This window comes from Culex quinquefasciatus, chromosome 2 (genome assembly GCF_015732765.1).
Source record: "Culex quinquefasciatus strain JHB chromosome 2, VPISU_Cqui_1.0_pri_paternal, whole genome shotgun sequence".
NCBI classification, from domain to species: Eukaryota; Metazoa; Arthropoda; class Insecta; order Diptera; family Culicidae; genus Culex; species Culex quinquefasciatus.
This window is the reverse complement of record NC_051862.1, coordinates 91237687-91263052: the sequence shown is the minus strand read 5'-3', so window position 1 is coordinate 91263052 and position 25366 is coordinate 91237687. Positions and strand designations below refer to the sequence as shown.

Genomic DNA, 25366 nt, shown 5'->3' with positions numbered 1-25366 from the left:
TGAACCAAAACACCAACACAGTCACACAAAAGGGCTCGTACCGAAACTAGAAAACCAAAATCGCGGTGTGCGTTGTTGGGAAGCTTGCTATGATCGCGTTTGTCATAAACGCTTGTTTGATTAGAAACGTACAAACATATTGTACGATTAAAAATATTCTTTTGGTGAAAATTGCGTTTTTTATTTCTTTTGGAAATCATGTCATTCATAATACTCATAATATCATCATAATACTTTGCTTTCATCATAAGACTTTCTTTTGTGCTGACGTTATAAATAAACAAAGTCGATGTTATTAATTGAAAGAAGTTCTACCATTGTTATATTCTTTAGTAAGAAAGGCTCTTTCTCACCCAAGGTGGGATTAAATCGGGTTTTTTCACGTATATGCGATACAGATACAATTACACTTACGATAGATGAAATTGATCCATACAACTTAATAAAACCACAATACACGATTGACAGAACCCTCTCTAGAGTGTTACTGGTCAGTTCCGGGTAACCTGGAACCGGTTCCCGGAAACCCGATGAACGGCCAACTTGATTTTTTTTTGGTGAAAACCCATCATGTTACACATCAAACTTCATTGATTTGAAAGATATGTCAATCTACGGTCATGCCGTTGTAGATTCCAGAAATTAAGCGAATTCTTGCGGACGCAAATATCGGGATTCAAAAGTGGGAGAGGGAGGGGTCTATGAACGACTTGCCGCAAAATTTTCATTCAACAAGGATCATTAGGCTTGCTGGCTTCGCTCCCGCATTATAGCATATGCTAAAAAAAAATTCCCTCGTCTCAAATTACGTGTGATAATGTTAAAATGTATTGTTGCTCGCGAATCGACGTCTCAAGCCCCCCTTTGGAGCTCAGATAAAAGCGAGATGGCAGAATTCCTATCAATAATTTGCCACATTTAATGACACACATCATAAACGACGCCAATAAGTTTATTGAGCGGAAATTATGGGAAGCAACAAAACACTTGCGCCAACGCGTACTTTCCCAGAAGATTCACACCCCCGCAGCATTCTCTGACAATTTGAGAGGAAAAAAGGAATTCGCCTCAATTTTCCCCAATTGATAGGTGATCAACAAATAAACCTGAAATTCGCTATTTTCATTGAAGCTGAAGCGAGACTGTTGACTTGTTCGATCCGAAACTCATTTTCATGAATTTTCATGATCCATTTCGTCGCGTTCTGCTTTCGTTTTTTCGGGGTTCAAACCTTTTTGGGAAGTTTACGGTTCGTTATGTTTTGGACGCTTTCCAGCTTCTTGGTTTATGCAGTTGATTTGTTGATTTTTTGGGACAGGAAAGGTTTTTATTTGTTGTGGAGGCAAAGGTATATTCATGTGATACACACTACTAATTTAAAGAATTCATTATGTGATTGTGTAGGGTGTATTTGTAACTTCAGTCAGTATTATTTGGAAAGCAGTCAAATTGTTATTAAAAACCAAATCAGTCACTTTTCAATCAACGCAACACTTCATCACCGTTTGCCGGCAAGCTTGCAGCGGAATAAATCGCGCGTCGAACGAATGAAAATGTTCATTATTTCCACCAATTAATTCCCTCAAATCCAGAAGCGTGACACTTGACGCTCTCAATTAAATTACACCCGCCAGAGCTCCGACAAACTTCCTTCGCCAGTTCCTTGGCAGCCTAGAAGCAATTCAGCAGCATCAACGACGTTTGGATTGAATTAACGGCTGCAAACGGTATTAATAACATCGCCATCAGCAGAGGCTCTGCACGTTCCGGATCATAAATTTTCGTCCCGAGACGGTCACCAACCGTCAACCGCCGTGGGTCGTCCTGCTGGCGGGCAATAATATCCACACGCACCCAAACCTTCCTTCCCGTCCCACATGACATTCCCAGCGGTCCAACGATGTGATGATGCGACACAACGGCCGTTTAGCGGTGGAAAATGACGGCAGAGCCAGACGTCAAATTGGCAAACGCTGCAAAAACCCCTCCCGCGCGTGAGCAATTATTATGAAATGAAATTGATCCTTTTGGCTTTTGAAGCGTCGAGGGGGAGGGAATGTGGAAAGGGGCATGCCACCATCAGAAAGTCACCAAAGCGGCGTTAATTTCCTTCCTGATGCGTCATCAATTATTGCTAATTAAATTTTTGCTCGTAGTTTTATATTTGCACACAAGTGGATGGTGACAGATTGGGGAAGCAAATTTGGGTAGGTGACTTCATTAATAGAATTGATTTGAACGATTTCAACAAATAAATGTTTGTAACCTTTACATACTGCGCTTCAGATCGAGGTGTTAGGAGAATCGATCTGATATCGTCTTGCCCGCCACTCGGCCTGACCCTGTGGGAAAATTTATCCTTGCCACACCCTGCAGGCCCTGCCCATTTCGAAACGGTCATCACTAATACTTGCCGATCTACGATCTGCTACGTGGACCAATCACAACTGGACAACGCATCGATCCCCTTTTCCGATCCGAGACAAAAGGGCTCGAGGCACGATCGATACGAAGGTCAAGTTCAATTGTATCTCAACCGTGCGCGAGTACAAACCTTTGAACAAACCCGTCGAGCGAAAGTAAGTTGTGCGAGTCAGTGCGAAGAGCGATCGTTATCGCAGTGAAGGCTATCTTATAGCAGAGTGAGAACTTAGGCGACACCTGAATGGTCACTAAGCAAGCGAACTAACTAGAGCGTTGCATGTGCTCTCGATAGGACTACAGCAGTGAGTATTGTACGCTGTTCTAGAAATTTGACCCGCGAAACTAAACCACTCCTTTGTCAGCTTAACAGTCCATCTACTCATCAACGCAAACCAGTACATTACGTACTTTGAGTAGCTAAAAGCGGAAAAGAGGTAAAAGTGGCCAGGAAAAGTTAGGGTCAGTTTGCTAATTGTGTCGTTCTTCTGCCTGAAGAAAACCTTCAGGGAGAAGGTTTTTCTCTTTGGTTTCTTCTCAGCAAACCACGCGGCGATCTTCGCCGGCCCGAACTCTGGACAGCATCTACCGGAGCGCGCGATCATCCGTAGCGTCGGACAGCACCTGGTCGCTGACCACGTGGTGCACACGAGGACGTCGACAAGCCCGTAGGAAACCACAGCCACGGTTTCCGAGCTAAGGGCGCAGCCTGCAGGGAAATCCAGTTTCGACTGGTCGCCTGCCCGACAAAGTGATTTACGGTCACTCCGCAGGGGTGCGTACTTCACGTCTGGTAGTGGTCTACCCGTAGGGGCGCGCCAAAACCCCGAGCAAAAGGGAACCACCGGCGGCTGTAAAATCTTGGGGATCCACTGCTTGCGAGCAGCGATCGCGATCGTCACCGGACGGGTGCGATCCATTTGACGTCCTCTACCTTCGACGCCGACGCCGCGTCCGGCGCAATTGGGCATCATCCGCAATCCGCACACACGCACGCACTCAAGCTCGACACACACGTGTACGCCATCTTATCGTGTGACAAGACTTCGCAGCGCCATCAACATCCTGCTGGAGCAAACCCGGTCGCACTGCCTTGCGACATTCCACCTCGTGCCTCACGCCAGCTACAACCACGTGGCGGTCGACGACCACCTCTTCACCTGTGAAGGCCGTCGGGAAGCGTTCGGACGCTCCAGGCCACGTGTTTCACCTGCGGGACCAACCGGTCTCGTCGCCAACATCTGGGCGGTGATCGACATCACCCGCTCGCCACTGAAGGCCGTCGTCAAGCGCAGAGCCGCTCCGGCCACGTGATCATCTCTTAGTCCTGCACGTAGTCATCTGACGACAAGACGCCGAACAGCAGACGGCGCACGCAGCTGTGGGGTTCACCCGCGTTCCTGCCAGCGGCTGCACGAGCATCGAGCGGCCACGTGAACATCAACAGCACGAGCGGTAGCGAGAAGAACGACAAGCGAAAAATCAGGTCAGATCAGCTAGATTAAGATCCCCAAGTCGTCCCTGATGCATTTTGCCAGGGCAATAAAAATCATGTTCATTCCCCAAGTACAGTTTGTTTATTCGTTGCATTGTTGACTGCAATTTGGTTTTGGCTTTTAATTTCGATTTTGCTATAGATTTTTGGGTATCTTTGCCGTTGTACATTTGCGATTGTTCCACAACCCGCCCTGAGCAGAACTAGTCGGGCTCGTAACAGACCTTCCGCAGTGTGGCGATCGGGGCCACACTGGCGCAAAAGCGGGAGTGTTTCAAGAAGGGTAGTGTGTTGGCATTGGGTATTTTCTTCCTGCAGAACCTGGCCGAGGAAGGTTGGCATTTCTGTATCGTATTGGTTCTCCTTCACCTCGGTCCAGCTTGCTGCGCATCGTACGACTCCCGTACTGTTACATGTTTAAAAATACCATTTGATTGACAAATTTAATACCAAATAGGGTACACAAATAGCGGATCAATTTAAGTCAGTGTTTGTAGGCTTTGTTCAAGAGTACAACTTCCATGAAGCATTTTAATTTCCTTCAATCTAAAACAAAAAAAAAATGCTCGTTTGGTCATTCTGGCTCCGGCGGCGGGTACCCGCCCAATAAATAAAACATGCATTAGTGTACAAAAATTGCCCGCAGGTCAAGTTATTTCGGTCCGTCTGCCACGGTCCAACAACGGACAACGGACGACCATTCAAGTCACGTCGTCCCCTCACATGGCACCCACACGTTCATCAACTAGACAAACAACATTCACTCCCTGTTTTCTGGGATTCTTGTGGAACAAAACTGAACCGCCAGGAAATTGAGCAAAAAACAAGCGTTGTGGAAGAATTGTCCGTTTTACCCCAAGCAAACCACGATGGGTCGGTTGGATCGCAACATCGGAGTGAAAATTGAAATACTAGCTGCTGGGCATTCCACCCTCACGATGAAGGGGGTGCGGTTTTAATTTCCCTTCTGATCTGCTAAATCTTAATTACCTCTATGATGATTCATGAGGGTTAAGCGCAGAAGAGCAAGAATCAGAGCGATGAAAACAATTTTGCACAATGCGAGTAAGTTTGCACACTTTTTTGTTGTTACTTTTCAGAATGGTAGATGTCCCTATTTTGGATCGATAGACAACTTGAATAAATGTTTATGTCAGTGGTATGTCTTGTTTTCAATTTGCATGATTGGTTACATGTAATTGATTTGAATTTGGTTCAAGGCTAAGGTCACTTAAATTGGGATATTTGATCAGGATCACATGCATTATTAAGTATGACGACGTTTAGGCGTGTGTATTTCCCGTTGAAAGCAATGAAAAGCACGGAGAATCACGACACATCTATTAAATGACTAATCAGTGCATGCTAACCTGTAATGACTTGACAATGTATTTATTTAAATAAGTTAAAAGAATTGATTTTCTACTTATTTTGTTAACATTGAGATAAGAATCTTCGTTGGTTAGTATCAAGTTGGTCCTCATTCGATGTGGTTTATTCTCAGTTAGTTCAAGTGAAGTTCTAAATAGTATGAAAAATATGGCAGAGAGAGATAATACAACAATTCATTCACAATCATGGGCTCGTAACAATAGCTATGTGATCCCAGGAGTGTACGATCTAACCCAGGAGGATACTAACTGGGTGCTTACTTCCTCGTTTATAATTTTCACTATGCAGACTGGTTTCGGTATGCTGGAATCAGGTTGTGTTTCGTTGAAAAATGAAGTGAACATTATGATGAAGAATATCATCGACATCGTGTTAGGTAAACGAGTTGAGACAATAAATTGAAAGTGCATTTTGACAAATGTTTCGTTTCTAAACTAACAATTAAGGTGGATTCACATACTGGCTTTTTGGATATGCGATGTCTTTCGGGCGGGGTGCATTAAACAACCCCTTTGTTGCGTTGGGTGATTTTCTCATCGACCCATCTATAGAGGATCCTTTATTTGGGCCGATATTTGCTGCCTTTCTGTTCCAGCTATCGTTTTCCACGACTGCGACCACCATCGTCAGTGGGGCAATGGCCGAGAGGTGAGTACCTTGCTAGTGAGTGATCAAGTAGTCAAAAGTTACAGTTAGAGGTACATCTCGTCAGCGCGAGGATAAGAAAATTTTCCTATGCTCTAGAAAATTATTTGAAATTGACTTAAATTCATTCATTGGGTCTCGTGGCGCAGGGGTAGCGGCTTCGGCTGCCGATCCCGATGATGCTATGAGACGCGGGTTCGATTCCCGCCTTATCCACTGAGCTTCTATCGGATGGTGAAGTAAAACGTCGGTCCCGGTTTCTCCTGTCTCGTCAGAGGCGCTGGAGCAGAAATCCCACGTTAGAGGAAGGCCATGCCCCGGGGGGCGTAGTGCCAATAGTTTCGTTTTAAATTCATTGCAGAATACAGAGAAAAAAATGCTGGGATTAAAAAAACACCTTTTCCAAAAAGTGTTACTAAAAATGCAAATATTTTTAAAAGTTTTTATTTATCTTACCCCTTTAAAAACGTTCTAAAATATCGGGGGGCAAAAAAATCCTTCAAAAAACTTCAAAATTTTAATGTACAGTCATCCCACATATTCGGAACACCCACAAATTCGGAACACTTTTGTGATAATTTGTCATGCCAAATGCATCTTTTCTGTCGACCCTACTATTTTTAAGACCTTTATTTGGACATTCTCTTGCTATTTCACTAGCAAAAGAAGTTCTTTTTGAACTTTTTATTTATTTCAAGACTATTTCATTCAGAGCAGCAAAACACTGCCTCGAAATTGCCTGTTTCATAATTGTGGGATTTTATTGTGCCTCCCACAATTGTGGGACACCTGAATTCTACTGATATTTTCACCAAAAAAGTTATCAGACCATCCATAAAACATAACTAAGCTTGAATTGTTTTAAATATTGTTGTATTTCTTCATTTGAATAATGCTATATTTCGAAGTTGTTGCATCGTAAAGTGGTCAAAGACAAAATTTAAGGAAATTAGAATGGCATTTTGAAAAAAAAAAAACACGCCACTTTTATGAGATTATTTTATTTTTAAGATTGAAAGCCCAATTTGTAGGTGAGCCCACGATTTTTTGCGTTCGTGTTATGAATACGGTAAAATTTTGAAAATTTGCAACACATAAATGTGTTGAAATTTCCCATTGATTTCATTGGGAAAATAAGCTACCCTAAATTAATGAACATTTTTGAAAAAAGTTTCTAAAAAATGCCACTGCAAAAAGTAAAAAACTCAGATATTGGTCAAATACTGATAGTGCATCTAAATCTTAAAACAAAAACCTATCAATTAAAGACAATTCAAACCTAAATGAAACAGTTTGTATATTGGTTCCAAGCGGTTTCAATAAAAATGTTATTATTTTTTTTTTCTTCAAAATAATTTTTCTAAAATCTCAATCTGTGAGATCCAAGAAATCCTCGAAAGGACCTCAAAACGGGACAGGCTACTTAACTTGTCTAGTTTCTAATAGTTTTAGCTGAAATATTTACCAACACTTTTTTTATAACGTTTCTTATTACTTTGATTTAAAGCATATTAAAATCTGAGGGATTTTTGTTTTCAGTTTTTTCTAAGTTATGTATTAGTAGGCTTAGTGATTTTTCACGCTCGAAAATGGCAAATTTCACGGGGACCTCAATTTCAAAACACAAAATTTCACGCAAATTTCGCGGAACTTGAAAAATGTTAAAATAACTCTGAAAATCCTATGTTTAAATCACAGAAACCACTTTTTATGCTTCATTACACATTATTCTTCAATAAACTAAAAAAATCTTCTCTAAATTTGAATGCGAAACAAAAAAAAAATCTCATAATTTTCAAAAAAAAATCCTCCTGGTTTATGAATGGGCTCTAAATATATTTTGAAAACATAAAATAAAAACGTTACTTAATCCACCTTTAGGTGGTTGGTGCCTTCCTCACATTCATAAAGTCAATACATTCAGTAAAAATAGCAACATTCCCTTAACATGTTTAACAAATCATGTTATTACTAATTATTACTAATTTCTTTTGATAGGGTTCGCAGACCTTTAATTTTTCTGGCTCATCGGCAAAAAAAAAAACCTATCCAACGATAGTTCACATGGATGATTCAGACAGTATTTTTATCACAATATCTGAAATTCGACCTCTAAAAATTGTATAAATAACACTTAAGTGCTAATAACTTTTGAAAGGGTTGTCAGATCCTCGATGTATTAGGCTCATTTGAAAGGTCTTTCGATTGTCTAACTAACGACAGGTCGCATGATGGACCTGGACATCATTTTTACTAAAATATCTGAGATCCGGTCTCCAAAAAGTGTATTAATAACACTTAAGTGCTAATAACTTTTGATAGGGTTGTCAGATCCTTGATGTTTTAGGCTCATTTGAAAGGTCTTTTGATTATCTAACTAACGATGGGTCGCATAATGGACCCGGACATCATTTTTACTGAAATATCTGAGATCCGGCCTCCAAAAAGTGTATAAATAACACTTAAGTGCCAATAACTTTTGATAGGGTTGTCAGATCCTTGATGTTTTAGGCTCATTTGAAAGGTTTTTCGATTATCTAACTAACGACAGGTCGCATGATGGATCCGGACATCATTATCATTGAAATATCTGAGATCCGGCCTCCAAAAAGTGTATAAATAACACTTAAGTGCTAATAACTTTTGATAAGGTTATCCGATCTTCAATGTTTTGGGCTCATTGGAAAGGTCTTTTTAATACCTTTCTGAAAATGTATAACATGATAGGGTTTCTTGCAAAAACCACACTTTTTACAATCTTCCGGACATACGCCAAAATCGTTTTTTAAGCATAACTTTTGAAGTACTTAACTAAACTTGCTGATTTTAAATAGAGACCTATGGGACCTCAAGACGGATCGAATGAGACTAATACGGTCAAAATCCGTTCATCCAGTCTGGAGATAATCGAGTGACAATTTTTTTGTCCACCCACCTACACACATCCACACAGACATTTGCTCAGAACATGATTCTGAGTCGATAGGTATACGTGAAGGTGGGTCTACAAGGTCGAATTAAGAAGTTCATTTTCCGAGTGATTTTATAGCCTTTCCTCAGTAAGGTGAGGAAGGCAAAAAGGGCATGCTTATTTTCATTAACTAAACTGCTCTTTTAATATTCGACTAATAAAGCTAAAATGTTTTCGCTTATTTGCTTCTGTTATATCATTTTACATTTTATTTAATTTCATATCAAAGCAAGATTTAACAATCTTGTTCAGTCAAAATGGGTAAAATAAATTGAATTTTCTGTGACATTTGCTCATTAAACATATTTTTAAGGGTTTTAGCACACGTTTCAAAAACTAAATTTAAAATCAATTTGAAAAAATAATATATTTTTCAACAAAATCGAAATTTTTATTCTAAATGAGAAAAGAAAACAAAAAAGTAGTATTTTAGAACTTTCACGCAAATTATCCACCCAAATAAACAAATATCGTTGAAACAAACAGACCCAAATTTTTTTTATGTGTTTTTAAAATGTGATTCCAAAGATAAAAAATACTCTTCATTTAATTTTGTATAAAACAATGCTTGAATCTTTTAATTTCTTTCAAAAATATACCATTGAAATAAAATAGCACATTAGCAATTGCGTAAGTTTTTTGAAAACTTTTTCTTACTCTTGTTTGTGTATTTAATTAACAGTAATAATTGCTCTAAACCGAATTAAGACGTAACACAAAGCTGAAATGAACACAAAAACTCTGTTAGGTTCATAATATGTACACATTGTAATTTGATTATTCACAAATAAAACCGAATTGAATTGAATTGAATTGAAATAAAATAGCAGTAAATTTTTTAATCCAGCGAATGAAAATATTACTAAATTTAGTTATTTCTAAAAAAACTCAAAAATCGGAACATTTCTTCAAATGGTTCATATCAACGTGACATATATATTGTTGTTGATTTTATTATGGAAACTTGAACCCATTGGGTCATTCGCTCTCGTAAACTAACCCTATATTTGTAATTAAACCAGGGTATTCACTCGCTTTATTCTACACTAGTTCATAAGATTATTTTTATTCCTTTTTGAATTTGATAAAAAACGAAGTTGACTTTATAGCTGTCGGCCACCATTGCTAGTACCAACCACTAGTGTCTTCCTTTTATCTACAAGGACTTCGCCGCCCTGGGCTCCTAAGTGTATGAAAGTATGGCACGGAGCGACGGCGCCGAATACCCATATTTACACAAAGAATTTTAGAGCGCCCGCCGCGGGATTCGAACCGGCGACCTCTGGATTGTGAGTCCAGTGCGCGGTCCGATTGATCCACACGGGTGGGACAACGAGTTTGATAAGTCATTTTGAAAAAAAAATCGTTACCTTTTCACGTAAACATAAAATTTCACGGGATTTCGTGGAAAAAGTCAAATTTCGCGGAATTCACGCTGTCCGCGAAATCGTGAAATTTCACTAACCCTTTGTATTAGGTTTATTTTTTACCGAAAGTATAAAATGTGTTTACTAATAGATTTTTATTAGAAAAAAATAGTTTGATGGAAAATATTAACTTGTTTCTTTATAGTTTATAATTATTAGCAATCATCCTTTGAATAAGATATTTTGAATCTATCCGAAAAAAAGGTTTTAATTGGCATGTCCTTTAGTATTTACCTCTGCTCGGGTAGAATTGTTAATAATAGTCGTTTGACATGGCCACGTTTAACCACAAGCTCATAGCAGGTCACAACAATAACACAATTATCTGACTGAGAAAATCGACAGGTGTAAAATGATCCAAGATTAGTTTAAAGTTTGCTGTCGCACGGCATGTCAGGAGTTTTATTAAAGTTGGAACAGTTTCAACAGTCCGTTTTTCACCATGGATCTAACAACAACTGATAAAATTCTAGCCAACACCACCGCAAACGAAACCATTTCGGGGTTTTTTGATGTAGGTGAAAGTGACGGAGCGTTCCTAATGATTTGTGCATTTTTATTTGTCACTCGTCAAACCGGACTCGCGCTGCTCCAGTCGGGATTTGTAGACCAGAAAAACGAGGTCGACGTCATGATTCGGAATATCGTTGATAAGTTTCTGGGTGGTTTTTCATACTGGCTGTTTGGGTTCGCTTTCATGCTAGGCAAGAGCAAATTTCAAAATCCTTTCATCGGACTTGGGCTTTTTGCAGTGGATGTTTCGGTGCAAGATTCTCTGATGGGCCAAGTGTTGGTGGTTTTTCTTTTTGAACTGGCATTTTCTACTATCGTTACCAGTATTGTTGGAGGAGCCATCGCTGAAAGGTACTAAACATCATTCTCACAGAACATGGAATTGAAAATTAATTTAAGATGTTAACTCGTGAGAGTTGAAGTTTGAATCACTGAAAATATCATAAAACGTTTTTTCTTTCAATTTCCAGGTGCAACTTCAAGGCATATTGCTTGTTCTCTTTTCTGAACACCATCGTGTACTGCATTCCGGCTGGCTGGGTGTGGGGTGAACACGGATTCCTGAACAAACTGGGCGTCGTAGATATTGCCGGAAGTGGGCCGGTACACGTCATCGGTGGATCTTCAGCGTTTGCATCGGCAGTTATGCTTGGTCCACGTTTGGGACGATACGCCCACGGTACGGATCCCCTCCCGATGGGCAATCCAGTGAACGCTTGCATGGGACTGTTCGTGCTTTGGTGGGGCTGGTTGGCGTTCAATTCCGGAAGTACGTACGGAGTTAGCGGCTTCAAGTGGATTTACGCAGCGAGGGCAGCTGTAATGACCATGATGGGATCGTTTGGTGGGGGAAGTTTTAGCATTGCGTGAGTAATATATATTAAGCATGCTATAAAATATAATTAAAACCCTTTTTTAAAGATATTCAATGATTCGTAACAAAGGCGGCATGGACATCGTGGATCTTATCAATGGAATCTTGGCATCGCTGGTTTCCGTTACGGCAGGTTGCTTCCTGTATCATGCCTGGGAAGCAATTCTCATAGGAGCTATTGGTTCAGCGTTGTGTTGCTTGAGCATGCCTTTGTTCGACAAAATGGGAGTGGATGATCCTGTGGGTGCCAGTGCAGTTCATGGAGTGGCAGGAGTGTGGGGTATTTTAATTCTTGTGGGCAATTATAGATAATGAGGTAACAATTTGACACTTTAATTCAAGGTGTACTTGCCGTTGGATTCTTTGCTGATAATCCTATACCACTGGGAACTACCAACGGAAGATCGGGTCTGTTCAGAGGAGGCGGCTGGTATCTGATTGGAGTGCAATCCCTTTCAGCGCTATGCTTAATGTGTTGGGCGATTTGTGTCACTTTCGCGTTACTGTGGGTCATCAATAAGATCGTTCCGATTAGGATGGATCCAAATGAAGAGCTGCTGGGAGCTGATCTTATGGAGCACAGAATAAGACATTCACAGGTTTCACCATTAATCATTTTTAGTTACTATTTCATAAAACAACAATCTTATCACATTTCAGATCGGAATTTCTCGAGCTCTATCGGCGTTAGCACCATTGAAAGTCGATTTAGATGACGTACAGAAAGCTCCGCCGATTGGACGAAATCCCGGCCACGAACAGTGCATCGATGAGATACGTGCTGCAAGCCAAAAGTTGTACGAGTGGCGATCCTTCATGGAAAAGGTCTCACCACAGAAGAAATTGGCAACCGATGTGGTGGCTACTGAAAACACAGCTGGCAATAGAGATTCTTTTAAGCTGGGTAACAAAAAACGCAATAAAAATAATACTCAAGCACTCGGTTTAAGCGGACGATACAAAAACACTATTGGTGGACCCACTCAACCGTACACCATTGGTGGGCCTAACGACGGGAATCAGGCGCAGAAAAATGATCCAAATTTCGCTTGGATCGATTAATTACTCAAAGCTGGTCTAAATAAGAATTTAATGCTCAACAGAATTTTACAGAATGTATGTTTGTTTACACTTTTAGTTTTAAGTTACAATCATAACTTTCAGTGAATAAACAAATAATTTTCGAACGAAATTACCAAATGATGTCATCAATCTGAATTTTTTATAAAAAAAATGACTCAATCGCTCTGAACAATTTTACACTTGAAAGGGAAATGTTTTTTTTTTGTATTTTTGTCAAGAAAAATTAACATTTTAATTTGATTCTTCGACTTAGAATCAAATTCTGAGCAAATGTCTGAATTTTTACTAGGTCCAGTTTCGAATTCCACAAGTTGTTCTTGTAGTGTGAATACAAAGAGACGAGTTGTTCCTTTTAATTCCGCTATATAGGGGAAATCTACCCATTTTAATCCTAATAAGCGGTCGTGTTTGAATGATGCTGGATAATCTAGAGTCTCCCTTGAATTTTACTAAAACCAAGTACACCAACGAGTAGAGCAAGTTTTTGTGAACATTTCTGTTTATTTTCACTTTCACTAAAAGTTATTCTATTTCTTTACCAAGCATTTAACAAAAAAATTCCCAAGGGTATTCTAATCGAGGCGAATGCATTGGGCCACGCCCATTTTTCTAATATCGGCTTAGTTCTTTTTCTTCCAACACTCTGTCGAGTGTTGCCATTTGCGCTGACAGTTCAAACGAACACTCACGAAAAGTGGCATTTATAGGGAAAGTTTCCTGGCATCGCTGGCTGTGCTGCTGGTGGTGTTGACGGCCAGCCTTTGTTCTTTTTTGCCTTCGTCTCTCGCTCGGTTTTCTTCAGCCTTCGATTGGAATGCAAAGTGAAAATTGAAACGTCAAACGACTTGGCGCGTTTGTTTTTTGATGGCGCTTGCTAATTTATTACATTTTTCGGGATTATTCTTCAAGTGAGTGCCTTACTAATGATCAAAAGAACATGTTGCCGGTAGTTGGAAGCAATTTCATATCTTAAGCGCCGTGAAAAAGTAAGCGAAAGTGAAAAGTTAATTTTGGCGATATTCATTAAGCGTTTGAGGGATTCTCGTGTGTGTCACTGTGTGTGCCAACAAAATGATGAGAAGTGGTCTCGCAAAATACAAATTATGGTCAAAAGTGCATTAAATGTGATCTTTTTGGCCAGTAAGTGGCATACATTTGCGTGCTTACTCGAGGCGGTGCTGTTGCTGGTAAGTTTATAGCCCAAATAGTATTTTTGGAGCTTTAATCGAGCATCAAACTCTCCATATGACGAAGATAGGTGTTTGATTGGAAAGGGTAGATTTCCCCTATATAGCGGAATTAAAAGGAACAACTCGTCTCTTTGTATTCACAGTAATGCATTCTGCTAAAACGCTCAACCAAACCACAATTGTTCTTGTAGATTGTAAAGTTTCATTTAGTTGTTTCAAAGTTATGATAAAAACTATTTAGAGCGATTCCATGACAAAAAGTGATTCGGTTGTACCGAACCCTCTCCGATTTCAATGAAACTTTGTAGACATGTTATCCTACGCTTAAGCCATTTTGAATATATTGAGCCAGTTTAACTTTTAGTAGAGCTTAAGTGTTTTCAATATTTTTTGTAATTCGGAATTTAAATATCGCTGTATCTGCCGTTGCATTGTATCAAAAAGTGGTCAAAAACAAACTTGTAGGAAATTTGACGGGCTTTCCGAACAAAATACACTAAAAGATAAAAACACCCCACTTTTAGGTGTTTTTTTTTATTTTTTAAGCTAAAATATCATTTTCTGAAACTGTTTTTTTTTAAACGTCTAAATTTTCAAAAACAAAACACGAGAATAGATTTTCCAGACAATTTTACATAAAAGTCTCCATATTGTCCATTGTCCTGAGTCAAATCGTTGTAAAGTTGCAGCAGTTTTAACAATAAAAATGTTGAAAAAATAGTTTTTTTTTCATGGTTTATGGCCATTTTTATAAGACAGATTTGAAATTTCAGTCTCGAAAATAATTTTACCGTAAAGCTCGTACAGTTTCCCATAAGATAGTCCCTAATTTTTTTTATTTGTTGACAAGTCGATTTTGACTTGAGGGTCGAAAGTTATAGTCATTTTAAAGTAAAATGATACAATTTTAATACTTAAATATCTCGACAAGGCAAAAGTCAAACTTAATGCGCTAGGTTTCATTCGAAAGGGGAGTCAAACACTGAAAAAATCTCAGGGTGTTTTTCTTTAAACTCGAGATATCATCTTTTGAAAATGTCTAATTTTCAAGGGAAAAGTGTATGGACCCACCCTAAACAAATTCAAAACTTGTCCAACTGTATGTTTCTTCATGGAATTCCAGGTCAAAATATCGTGATCGTGATATTTTTTTATAAAAGCCTCTAATATGACCAGAAATCGATATTTTGACGTTTGGGCTCAATTCTGAGGGCAGATTCAGATTCAGCGGGCAATATTATGAGATAAAATTTTGGTGTCTTCGACAAAGTTGCTTGGATTGCCAAGCATAACAACTTTCTAGAAGACCAAAAAATTCATAAAAATATTCCGGAAAAGCTAGATTTTCTAAATCACCCTAATGGATAACCACCCTAATTTTCATCCAAACCAAAAATTGTTCCTTCTTGTTTGCAACAATTCTTCTGAAGATACCAAAGCTTCAAACCTTTACAATTTTTCGGATGTTACATTTTCCGCAAAATGTTGCGATCTGGATCACTGTGCATTGGTTAACCGATAAAAGGTTTCATACAATTTTGGATGGTTTTTGAATAGATCAAAATGGGTACTGTCAGTGGGGGTGACTATGGGTCAAAAAACAATACACCTCTCGTTGTTTCTCATAACAAAAACCTTTTACCTTTTTATTCATTTTTAGTTTCCTTTTTTTAACGTAGAATTGTACTTAGATTTACTAACATTGTCCCAAAATATGGTGGAATTTGATGAACTCTGCTTAAATGCTAATCGTTTGAAAATTGACGCAATCCCCCACCTCAGAGGGAGTGACATTGGGTCAAATGAATCTAAAATGATGCTCAAATACAAAGATAGGACAAAACTAGTAATCCAACAGTGTTTCTTGCTCGAGGGAATCGTATTGACATGCTAGATTGTTTGAAGTAGAGATTTTCAAACATTTGTGTACTTTTCAAGCAATTCCAACAAAAAATTAAAAATGTTTGGTTTCTAAAGAGGTCATTTTTGACCAAAAACGTATCTCAACTTGAGACAGCTGCAAAAATGACAGGATTTGTTCTAGGACCGAGCGAGATTTTTTCAGCTAAGTCATCTTAAGATGTCTCCATCACAACCCTTTTAACTGAATTTAGTTTCATTGAGAAGAACCGAAGACACAATCGCACCCCTCAGATCCAATGTCACCCCCACTGACGGTACTCTAGAAACAATTGTAAGTTTCAGAAACAAAAAACTCTATGAACTTTTTGTAAGACTATCCAATTTTAATTTGAGAAATCGAATAAAAGAACTATAGATTTGAGAGATTAATAAAAATTCAGTTCACATTGTAATGAAGCAATAACCTCTTGTTATTATCAAGTTAATAACCAGATACCTGCATTTAATGTTGTCAACCCATGTTTGTGGGTCGACATGTTCTGCAGCCATCCAGGTACCAGGTACATGGGAACAAACATTAATTTATTCCTATTTAAATCCACCTGAGCACATCGCGCCATAAAATCCACCTCCAACATGGGCTCTGTTTACGATCATGCGTTTGGTCAACTCCAACCAACCAATAATGCACTTGCCCAAACTCAACTGGAAATCACGCTTGTGGGAAACAAGCTATCCAAAACCAGCAGACGAACCGTTGAATAATTCATCACGCCGAGCCTCATAATGCGCTCGGGCCCGAAACATTGTGCATGCTAATTTTCAATTAAATTTAATAAATATTAAAATCGATGACTTTGCAATTCCATCGGCCATCGGTGCAATTTTCGACCAACACGGTGTGGAGAGTTTTCCAGCAAGTGAAGCGTGCGTGGTTATGAAAATGGATTAATTGTGGAATCGATTTTGGTTTAGTTGCAGGCACTCATTGATGAAACGTTACGCTTTGACTAGAAAAAATGGGTCTGTGAAATACACAACACGAAGAGTAAATTTCAATTTCATCAGCATTATCACTTAACAAGTAAAGTTGCAATTATCTCACTCAAAATTAGCACCAAAAATCGCTGTGAACTAGTCGGGATTTGCATAAAATAATTGAAATTGATGTGTTTGTCGGCTGCAAAGTAGGTCCTCAGACTGGAACTCAACGCAACACAAATTGAGGATTATTACAGATGATATTGATGAGATTTGGCAATCAGGGACGGCTCAATATAAACAGCTTAAAATACGACGATCCTTTTAAACCGGAATAAAACAATGAGCATGGTTGACTGCTAAATGAGTTGCTACTCCGTTATTGACAGATCAGCTGAGGTTAAACAATAAATCAACAATGATCAGAGTTAAACCCTGAAGATTCCCACTTTATTAGTCAATACCGGTGCCTTCCCAAGAAGACTGCAGTTCAACAAAGGTAGGAATGATATAAAATATTTTACAAAAAAACAGCACACAAACAAAAAGATTTTTGCTGATTGCCTTTAATTTTTTATTTCAACAATGTAAAAAACTTGATAAACTCAAAAATTTTCGTCGAACACGATCATCAAATCTCAAATTCAAACATCACCAAACAACAAACGTCAAATAATGCTCCCCTCTGAGTGTGCTACTCAATTACATTAACGGCAAACAACGTTTTCGCTGGAGTGACATCATCGCGTGATGGACCAAAAATTACGGTCCCAATCTGGTCAATCAAGGTTTCGGAATTCCATCCTGACGTCCATCAGCCACCACCACGACCACCACAACGATGCAGCAATATTGGTCAAACACAGGAGGACGCCGATAGGATAGATTAAATAAGGCTTTGTTTACAAATCAGCGGGGCAAAATTTTCCACGAACTTCATTAGGACAACTCTCGCCACCCTCGAGCGAGAGAAGGGGTGGTTTTCCGTGGTGTTTGCGGCAAATGCAGAACTCAAATAAAATTTCCAAGCTTATCGCAGGCACAAACACACACACATGTACTCGGAACTCTGTGTCAATAGAATTAGCATCGGTTCTGCTGATGGGCATGTGGGACTGCGCCACATTTGCTGCAGCATCTGATGATGAGTTGTGTTGGTGTTGCGTGTGTACTTGTGGAATTACACCTTCTATGGACGGTTGCGAAAATCTTTCTGGTTTGGTTGAAGATTTCCAGAAGGCTTGAGTGAGAAACATTTGATTTTGTGTAAACCACCACTCGATAGAAACCCTTTCAAAATTTTAATAAATTCGAGAATCGCTCCGCTGGACGGAGATTTCAGCGGATTCCAGACTGGATTTTGCCATGTGTTGTGATGAATTTGTCTAAGCTCAAGTTGATCTTTTAAGCCCTAAAAAATTATAATTGGTAATAGAACCAACTCCACCTGAGCCAGATTCTCACCACCATACATTGCCAGCCGTTCCCATCTCTTTTTAAGGGGGTAAGGGAAAATCTCCGAGGTTTCGCCATATAAGTTGTGCTTGGAGTTGGACGTTGGATCGCAATCCAATGGTTGTCAATTCGAACCCTGGGGTGGAAAGTTCCTTGGAGTAGAAAGAAGTTTGAGTGCTCTCTCCATTCAAGCCTTTGGACTCATACGTTCGAGCAGAAACTTGCAAAAGAGATCATAAAAGACCTGGGGGTCGTTAAAACGGTTGGTATGATTTTTGATGTAATGTATGTAATTTATGTAATTTATGTAATTTATATAATTTATGTAATTTATGTAATTTATGTAATTTATGTAATTTATGTAATTTATGTAATTTATGTAATTTAAGTAATTTATGTAATTTTTGTACCGTCAGTGGGGGTGACATTGGGTCTAGGGGGTTAGATTGGGCCAAAAATATTTTTTACGGATTTTACCATTTCTCAGATTCTTCTCAATGAAACTGAATTCTGTTAAAAGGGTTGTGTAGGGGACATCTTAAGATGACTTCGCTGAAAAAATCTCGTTCCTAGAGCAAATCCTGTTATTTTGACAGCTGTCTAATGTTGAGGTACGTTTTTGGCCAAAAATGACCTCTTGAAAAATCCTTTAATCAAACCCTTTAATCAATTTCTATGCAACCTGAGCTGGACAATCATCACACATACATGACGAAATTCAGTCTGCAACCCGCTAAGATCACCATCTCCATGCGAATGCGAAAAAAATGACCTCTTGAAAAATCATTTTTTCTAAAATTTTTGTTGGGATTGCTCAAAAACTACCCAAATGTTTGAAAATCTCCACTTCAAACATTGTAGCATGTCAATACGATTCCCTCGAACAAGAAACACTGTTGGATGACTTGTTTTTAACATATCGTTGTATTTGAGCATCATTTTAGTTTCATTTGACCCAATGTCACGCCCTCTAAGGGGCGAGATTGGGTCAATTTTCAAACAATTATCATTTAAGGTAGTGTTCATCAAAATCCACCATATTTTGGGAAAATGTTAGTAAACTATCTAAGAACAAATCTACGTTGGAAGATTTTCGATGCCACTCTGGAACCGATTCCGGAAAATCTGCAGATTGTATGGAAAAAGTTACATAACATCAAATTTTTATCACAGGAGGCTGAATAAGCAAAAAAGGTAAAAACGTCAACACGCGAAAAAAGTAGAACGAAGTTTGTCGGGTAAGGCTTGTTTTGAATAAAAATTTTGATTTTGTAACAAATTACATTATTTTTGTGTGTTGATTTTAGATTTAGTTTTTGAAAAGAGAGAAGAAAACCTTTGTCCCGCCCGTGTGGATCAATCGGACCGCGCTCTGGACTCCAATTCAGAGGTCGCCGGTTCGAATCCCGCGGCGGGCGCTCTAAAATTCTTTGTGTAAATATGGGTATTCGGCGCCGTCGCTCCGTGCCATACTTTCATACACTTAGGAGCCCAGGGCGGCGAAGTCCTTGTAGATAAAAAGGAAGACACTAGTGGTTGGTACTAGCAATGGTGGCCGACAGCTATAAAGTCAACTTCGTCGAAGAAAACCTTAAAAATGATTTCGAATGGGCTAAATTTCGCAGAAAATTCAAACCGTTTTACTTATTTTGGCTGGACAAGATTATTAAATCTTGCTTCGATATGAAATTTAATAAAATGTAAACTGATAAAACGTCGAATATTAAAAAAGCAGGTCAATAAATGAGTATACGCATGCCCTACATTTTGTTTCAAAATATAAGTAGATTCAAAATATCCATAAACCAAGTGGAAACTTTTTTGAAAATTAGGAGTTTTTTTCGTGTCACGTTCAAATTTAGTGAAGATTTTTTTTGTAATTTAAGAATAATGTTTAATCAAGAATAAAAAATAGTTTCTGTGATTCAAACATAAGATTTTCAGAGTTATTATAAAAAAAATTCACGTTCCGCGAAATTTGCGTGAAATGTGGTGTTTTGAAATTGAGGTCCCCGCGGAATTTGCTATTTTCGAGCGTGAAAAATCACTTAGCCTAATTATAACACACATTTGATATTACAAATTAAGATTAAAAATTAACTAAACATTAATTTTAGTAATAAAATGCTAGTTTTATCAAATATTTTGAAACACTCGTGTTGATTTGAAGCGAAAATCTGTTTTTAACAGAATAAAATTCAATTCACATTGCTTTAATTTAAATCAAACCTGCCTCATTTCGTAGCAAGAGCAGAAAACCCATCAATAACATCGTCTTATAATCTCCAGCAGCGTACAATTTTTCATCATTAGCCCGGGTGCACACGTCAATAAACTGCCTGCCCTGGCACTCACTGTCGCTGTCATCGACTGAGCCTCCTCAGCGGCTGGCCCAAATCTGTGCAAAAACATACTTGAAAGTTTCAGTGCTGCCTGTTTTGGAAATTTTTGGACATTTGTGGGTTTTTTTTTCTAATTTTCTGTTTTTCAGGTGTTGTTTGATTTTGACAGTCAAGAATATGATTTTTTCAAAATTAACATTTAGCACTGAAATGGCAACACTTCTCCGTTTTCTTGCAGTAAAATTTTCGATCTGGTCATGAAAGCAAGCCAAACGAGAAAGAGACCAAAGAAAGCCAAAATTTGCTAATGACCAGGGATTACATAGTCAAAGTTAATGAGCGAAAAACGAAGCTAAAGCTATTAAGGACGAAGGGACTATTGATTGGAGCAGTGTGACGAGTAGCTCTGATGTAGGGCAATAAGAAACGACACAGAAACGTTGAATAAAACGATAAATCACGGTTTTTAGCATTTTCTACTCTTTCCAAATTCATTGAAGATATTTAATTTAAATTTATTGTTTGAAACTGTTCATAACATTTCTTCTTTTTAATTTTGTTATCAATCAATTTTTCAAAATAGAAAGTCTCTTCAAGTGCAATTTCTCACGTACCAATTAATGATTTACCCTTGCATACACGTGAATGCAACCCCCTTCTCACTGCATGTTGCATATTTCTCGAGGGCTATTGAATATTAGCTGACCAACAACCGAAGCTGTGTGAAACCTGTGAACCGAGGGGAAAAGCATCATTCCGTCCGACAGCCAGCCAGAGCAGTTCGTGTCCCTGGGGCGATGCAGCTGAACGCCAGCTAATAAATATTTGCAACTGTTTGGCTTAGGCTTGGCCGGCTTCAAACATGGTTCTGCCACTGCCACTGCAACGACCCGGGTCGGCACTCCTCAAAGTGGCCACTTGAAATTCATTGGCCCCGGCCTAGTTGGAGTGGCGCCGTGTGCCGGTCTCTATCGGCACGTTCTCCCATGTTCTATGGCGTTTTATGGTGAAAATCAAGTCTCGTTTCTAGAGTGACTCTTGCAGAGCAAATTTTTAATTAATCAAAAGGAGTTGGAAAAACTCATCAAGGTGTATGCGTAGTAGGTGTGCACGTTTTTGGGATTGTGAGTTCAGGATGGATTTGAACATGTGTCTAAAAAAAGGATTTCTTTCAATGGTATAGCGTTTGAAACGATAGTAATCAATCAACTTGAAAACTCTTTTTCAAACAAATTGAATTACAAAAATACAAAAATACAAAAATACAAAAATACAAAAATACAAAAATACAAAAATACAAAAATACAAAAATACAAAAATACAAAAATACAAAAATACAAAAATACAAAAATACAAAAATACAAAAATACAAAAATACAAAAATACAAAAATACAAAAATACAAAAATACAAAATACAAAAATACAAAAATACAAAAATACAAAAATACAAAATACAAAATACAAAAATACAAAAATACAAAAATACAAAAATACAAAAATACAAAAATACAAAAATACAAAATACAAAAATACAAAAATACAAAAATACAAAAATACAAAAATACAAAAATACAAAATACAAAAATACAAAAATACAAAAATACAAAAATACAAAAATACAAAAATACAAAAATACAAAAATACAAAATACAAAAATACAAAAATACAAAAATACAAAAATACAAAAATACAAAAATACAAAAATACAAAAATACAAAAATACAAAAATACAAAAATACAAAAATACAAAAATACAAAAATACAAAAATACAAAAATACAAAAATACAAAAATACAAAAATACAAAAATACAAAAATACAAAAATACAAAAATACAAAAATACAAAAATACAAAAATACAAAAATACAAAATACAAAAATACAAAAATACAAAAATACAAAAATACAAAAATACAAAAATACAAAAATACAAAAATACAAAAATACAAAAATACAAAAATACAAAAATACAAAAATACAAAAATACAAAAATACAAAAATACAAAAATACAAAAATACAAAATTACAGAAATACAAAAAACAAAATGTATCTTTTTTCAATAGCACTTGTATTGGACGTTTTCGAATGAGTTAAAGGTATAATCCTTGATCAAAACATAGATATTTTTTAAAGCTACTTGCTTCCTCTGAACAAATTTGCTCATTAATCTGATGGATTTGTTCAATTTTTTTTCTCCTCTCTCTCACTGAACTGTTCAAAAGCAACACCACGCAGCGAGCATCGCAGCGGAATCAATCCGAGATTAATTAGTTCGCTGGGAGCTTTTCTTTGGCTCCAACTTTGGCTCATTAATTCCGTGCGGCGCAGCACGGGCAAGAAGTTGGAAAAACTTTCTGCATGTTGTAACTAATTTTTCACAATGTCTCCCGTCGGTCGGTCGACTTCCGCTTCTGACCTTGCGTTCATTTCTTTGCTCCTCGAATTGCAATGGGGTGGGAGGGAAGGTGGAAGCTAATTAATGCACAAGCGCCAACCCGTGGAAAAAGGGCAAATGTTTGGGTTTTCCTCAGTTGGCCACTTGGCCAAAGCCAAGAAAAAAAGGACAAGGACGGTGTGTGCGGCGAAAAGGAGGATTTAACATTCATGAAGTCTCTCGGCCTAGGAAAACGCCCCCAGAGTTGGCGTTTTCCATTTTCTAGGTGGGCGGAAAATTCTGATTTCGGAAAATCTCAGCAAATTCTGTTTCAGCTAACAATGTGCCAGGGTCTAGTGTAAAGTGACACGACGGGAGGCAACCGTGTGAAATTTCAACGGTGCCTTTCAGCACATTCTGTCACGTAACAACCCTATTTTAGCAGCCGTTGTGCAAATTCATGCTGGCTCACGACTTTTCACCACCACGCCTAGGCGATATTTGACACGGTGGATGAGCTGTGAATAGTCGTCAGCCAGCAGAATACCAGGTTCAGCATTTTCAGCACAGTGTCAAAGTGAAGAGCACGCGAACGCGAATTTTACCGGGCACGATTTGCCACTTGACACTCCGTCACTTATTTTACACAGATGACAGAGTCGGTCCTGAAGCGCAAAGTGTCAGTAACGTGCTCGTTGTGCCTAACGCCATTCTAGTTGAAGCGTTACACAGGCCGTGCTTACAACCATAATCAGATATTTGATGAAAAATATTAATGGAGCCTACACATTTGGTTATTTGGTCTTGAGGGTTTACCCCGGCTTGCATTCTCTACTATCATAACTAGTAAACACTGATTTAAAAATAATATCTTCGATCTTCGTCATTTTGGTAATGCCTGTTACATTAATTCTGCCCCTTTTTTGTTTGTTTTGTGCACATGAACATTTTACTTAAAAACTTATCGAAACATTTTTTATAAGAGTAATAATTTCATGTTGACAAATTGTGTGAAAAAGTAAGTTGAGAAAATCATCTTTCTTTCACAGCAATTTTCAAACAATTGACTAAAAATATGATCAATTGCGAACATTTTAATAATTCCATGGAACAAATAACTTCAAATCTCACCAAATGCACCTGAGATGGCGCAGCTGAAGATAATGCTATTTCCGGCAATAGCTCATCTCTCTAAAACCGCAAACCTGGAATCCGCCCACCTTTCAACTGAAATCACTGGTGACCAAAAATGATGATACCTTCATCTTCTTGTTCTTATTCCGTGTCCCACCCCACGTGCAGAACTTTCCCACACAGTCTGTCTCTCCCTGGCAGTAATGGCAGCCCATTCATTTCGCCTGGAGCGTCCTCGCAGCAGGTGGTCTCGAAAGGGTTTTGCAACGAAAATCTCCCTCTCTCGAGGTGAATTTATTAAAAAGGTGCAAAAAGAATTACGACCATCCGGACGCAGATTTATTTGCTTTTTCCTGTGGACCCACCACCAACCGGGCCGTTGTCGGGCAAGCCGGATTCAGATCCGGATCGATGTCCGCTTTTTTTTTGTCTCTGGCACACGTACCACGACAGGTGAGGCACACATACAGTCAAATCTGGGCGGTTATGCTAGATTGCCAGAAAATTTTCCATCCGGATTTGGTGAGCCCGAAATGGGTCGCACCTTGTTTATTGAATGATTTGGCCGCAGAAATCTGGCGCCAATTGTTTTTTTCTCCCTCGGGCCGCAGTGTCACAGTTTTTAAGTTTTGGCAGCTGATCGGTTGAATGTGCGAAACGATGCAAAAAATCCACAGAGTAAACGTCATTAGGGATTTAAAATGTTCGGGTTTTTATACTTTTTTTAAATAAAGTTTCAAAATAATGCATCAATTTAATCAACTCTATCCTCAATAAAATTATATAAACGAAAACTGTCAGAATAAATAGGCGTTTAAAACGACTGACATGTAAATAATGTTATATCTAATATAAATGATTTAATACCTATATCACGACTTTTCAAATTTTAATCTTCTTTAAACAATGATTGAATACAAAGTTACTCGTTTTAGATTATCTTCAATTAATGTGTAATTCTTTATTTAATACATAATTCATTAGTTTTTGTTAATGATATGTACATAAGATTTTTATTGTGCTATGACTTTTATATCCTAAAATCACTCTTTTCTCTTCTTTTAATGACCAGTGTAATTATCTAGCTTCTCGTTGTATTTTGCGTTCTTAAAATTTTTATTTTTATTTTGATGAACCTTTGTCCATCAATTACTTATAACCCATTATCCCATAATACCATTCTCCATAATTTGTTTCTTTTAACA

The 25366-nt window shown here is 38.1% G+C and overlaps 1 protein-coding gene across 2 annotated transcripts; it reads left to right on the top strand.

The window, feature by feature from the left end:
- Positions 1-5403: 5403 nt before the first annotated feature.
- On the top strand, positions 5404-12930 carry LOC6047771 (putative ammonium transporter 2). Of its 2 annotated transcripts, XM_038255338.1 has the most exons (6): positions 5404-5684; positions 5755-5956; positions 11335-11730; positions 11786-12018; positions 12081-12337; positions 12399-12930. In XM_038255338.1, the coding sequence occupies exons 1-6, from the start codon at positions 5447-5449 to the stop codon at positions 12798-12800; spliced, it is 1728 nt and encodes a 575-aa protein (XP_038111266.1). In that variant the 5' UTR covers positions 5404-5446; the 3' UTR covers positions 12801-12930. The 2 variants fall into 2 exon arrangements, with proteins under 2 accessions (XP_038111266.1, XP_038111267.1); XM_038255339.1 differs by lacking the exons at positions 5404-5684; positions 5755-5956 and adding an exon at positions 10799-11215.
- The last annotated feature ends 12436 nt before the right edge of the window (positions 12931-25366 follow it).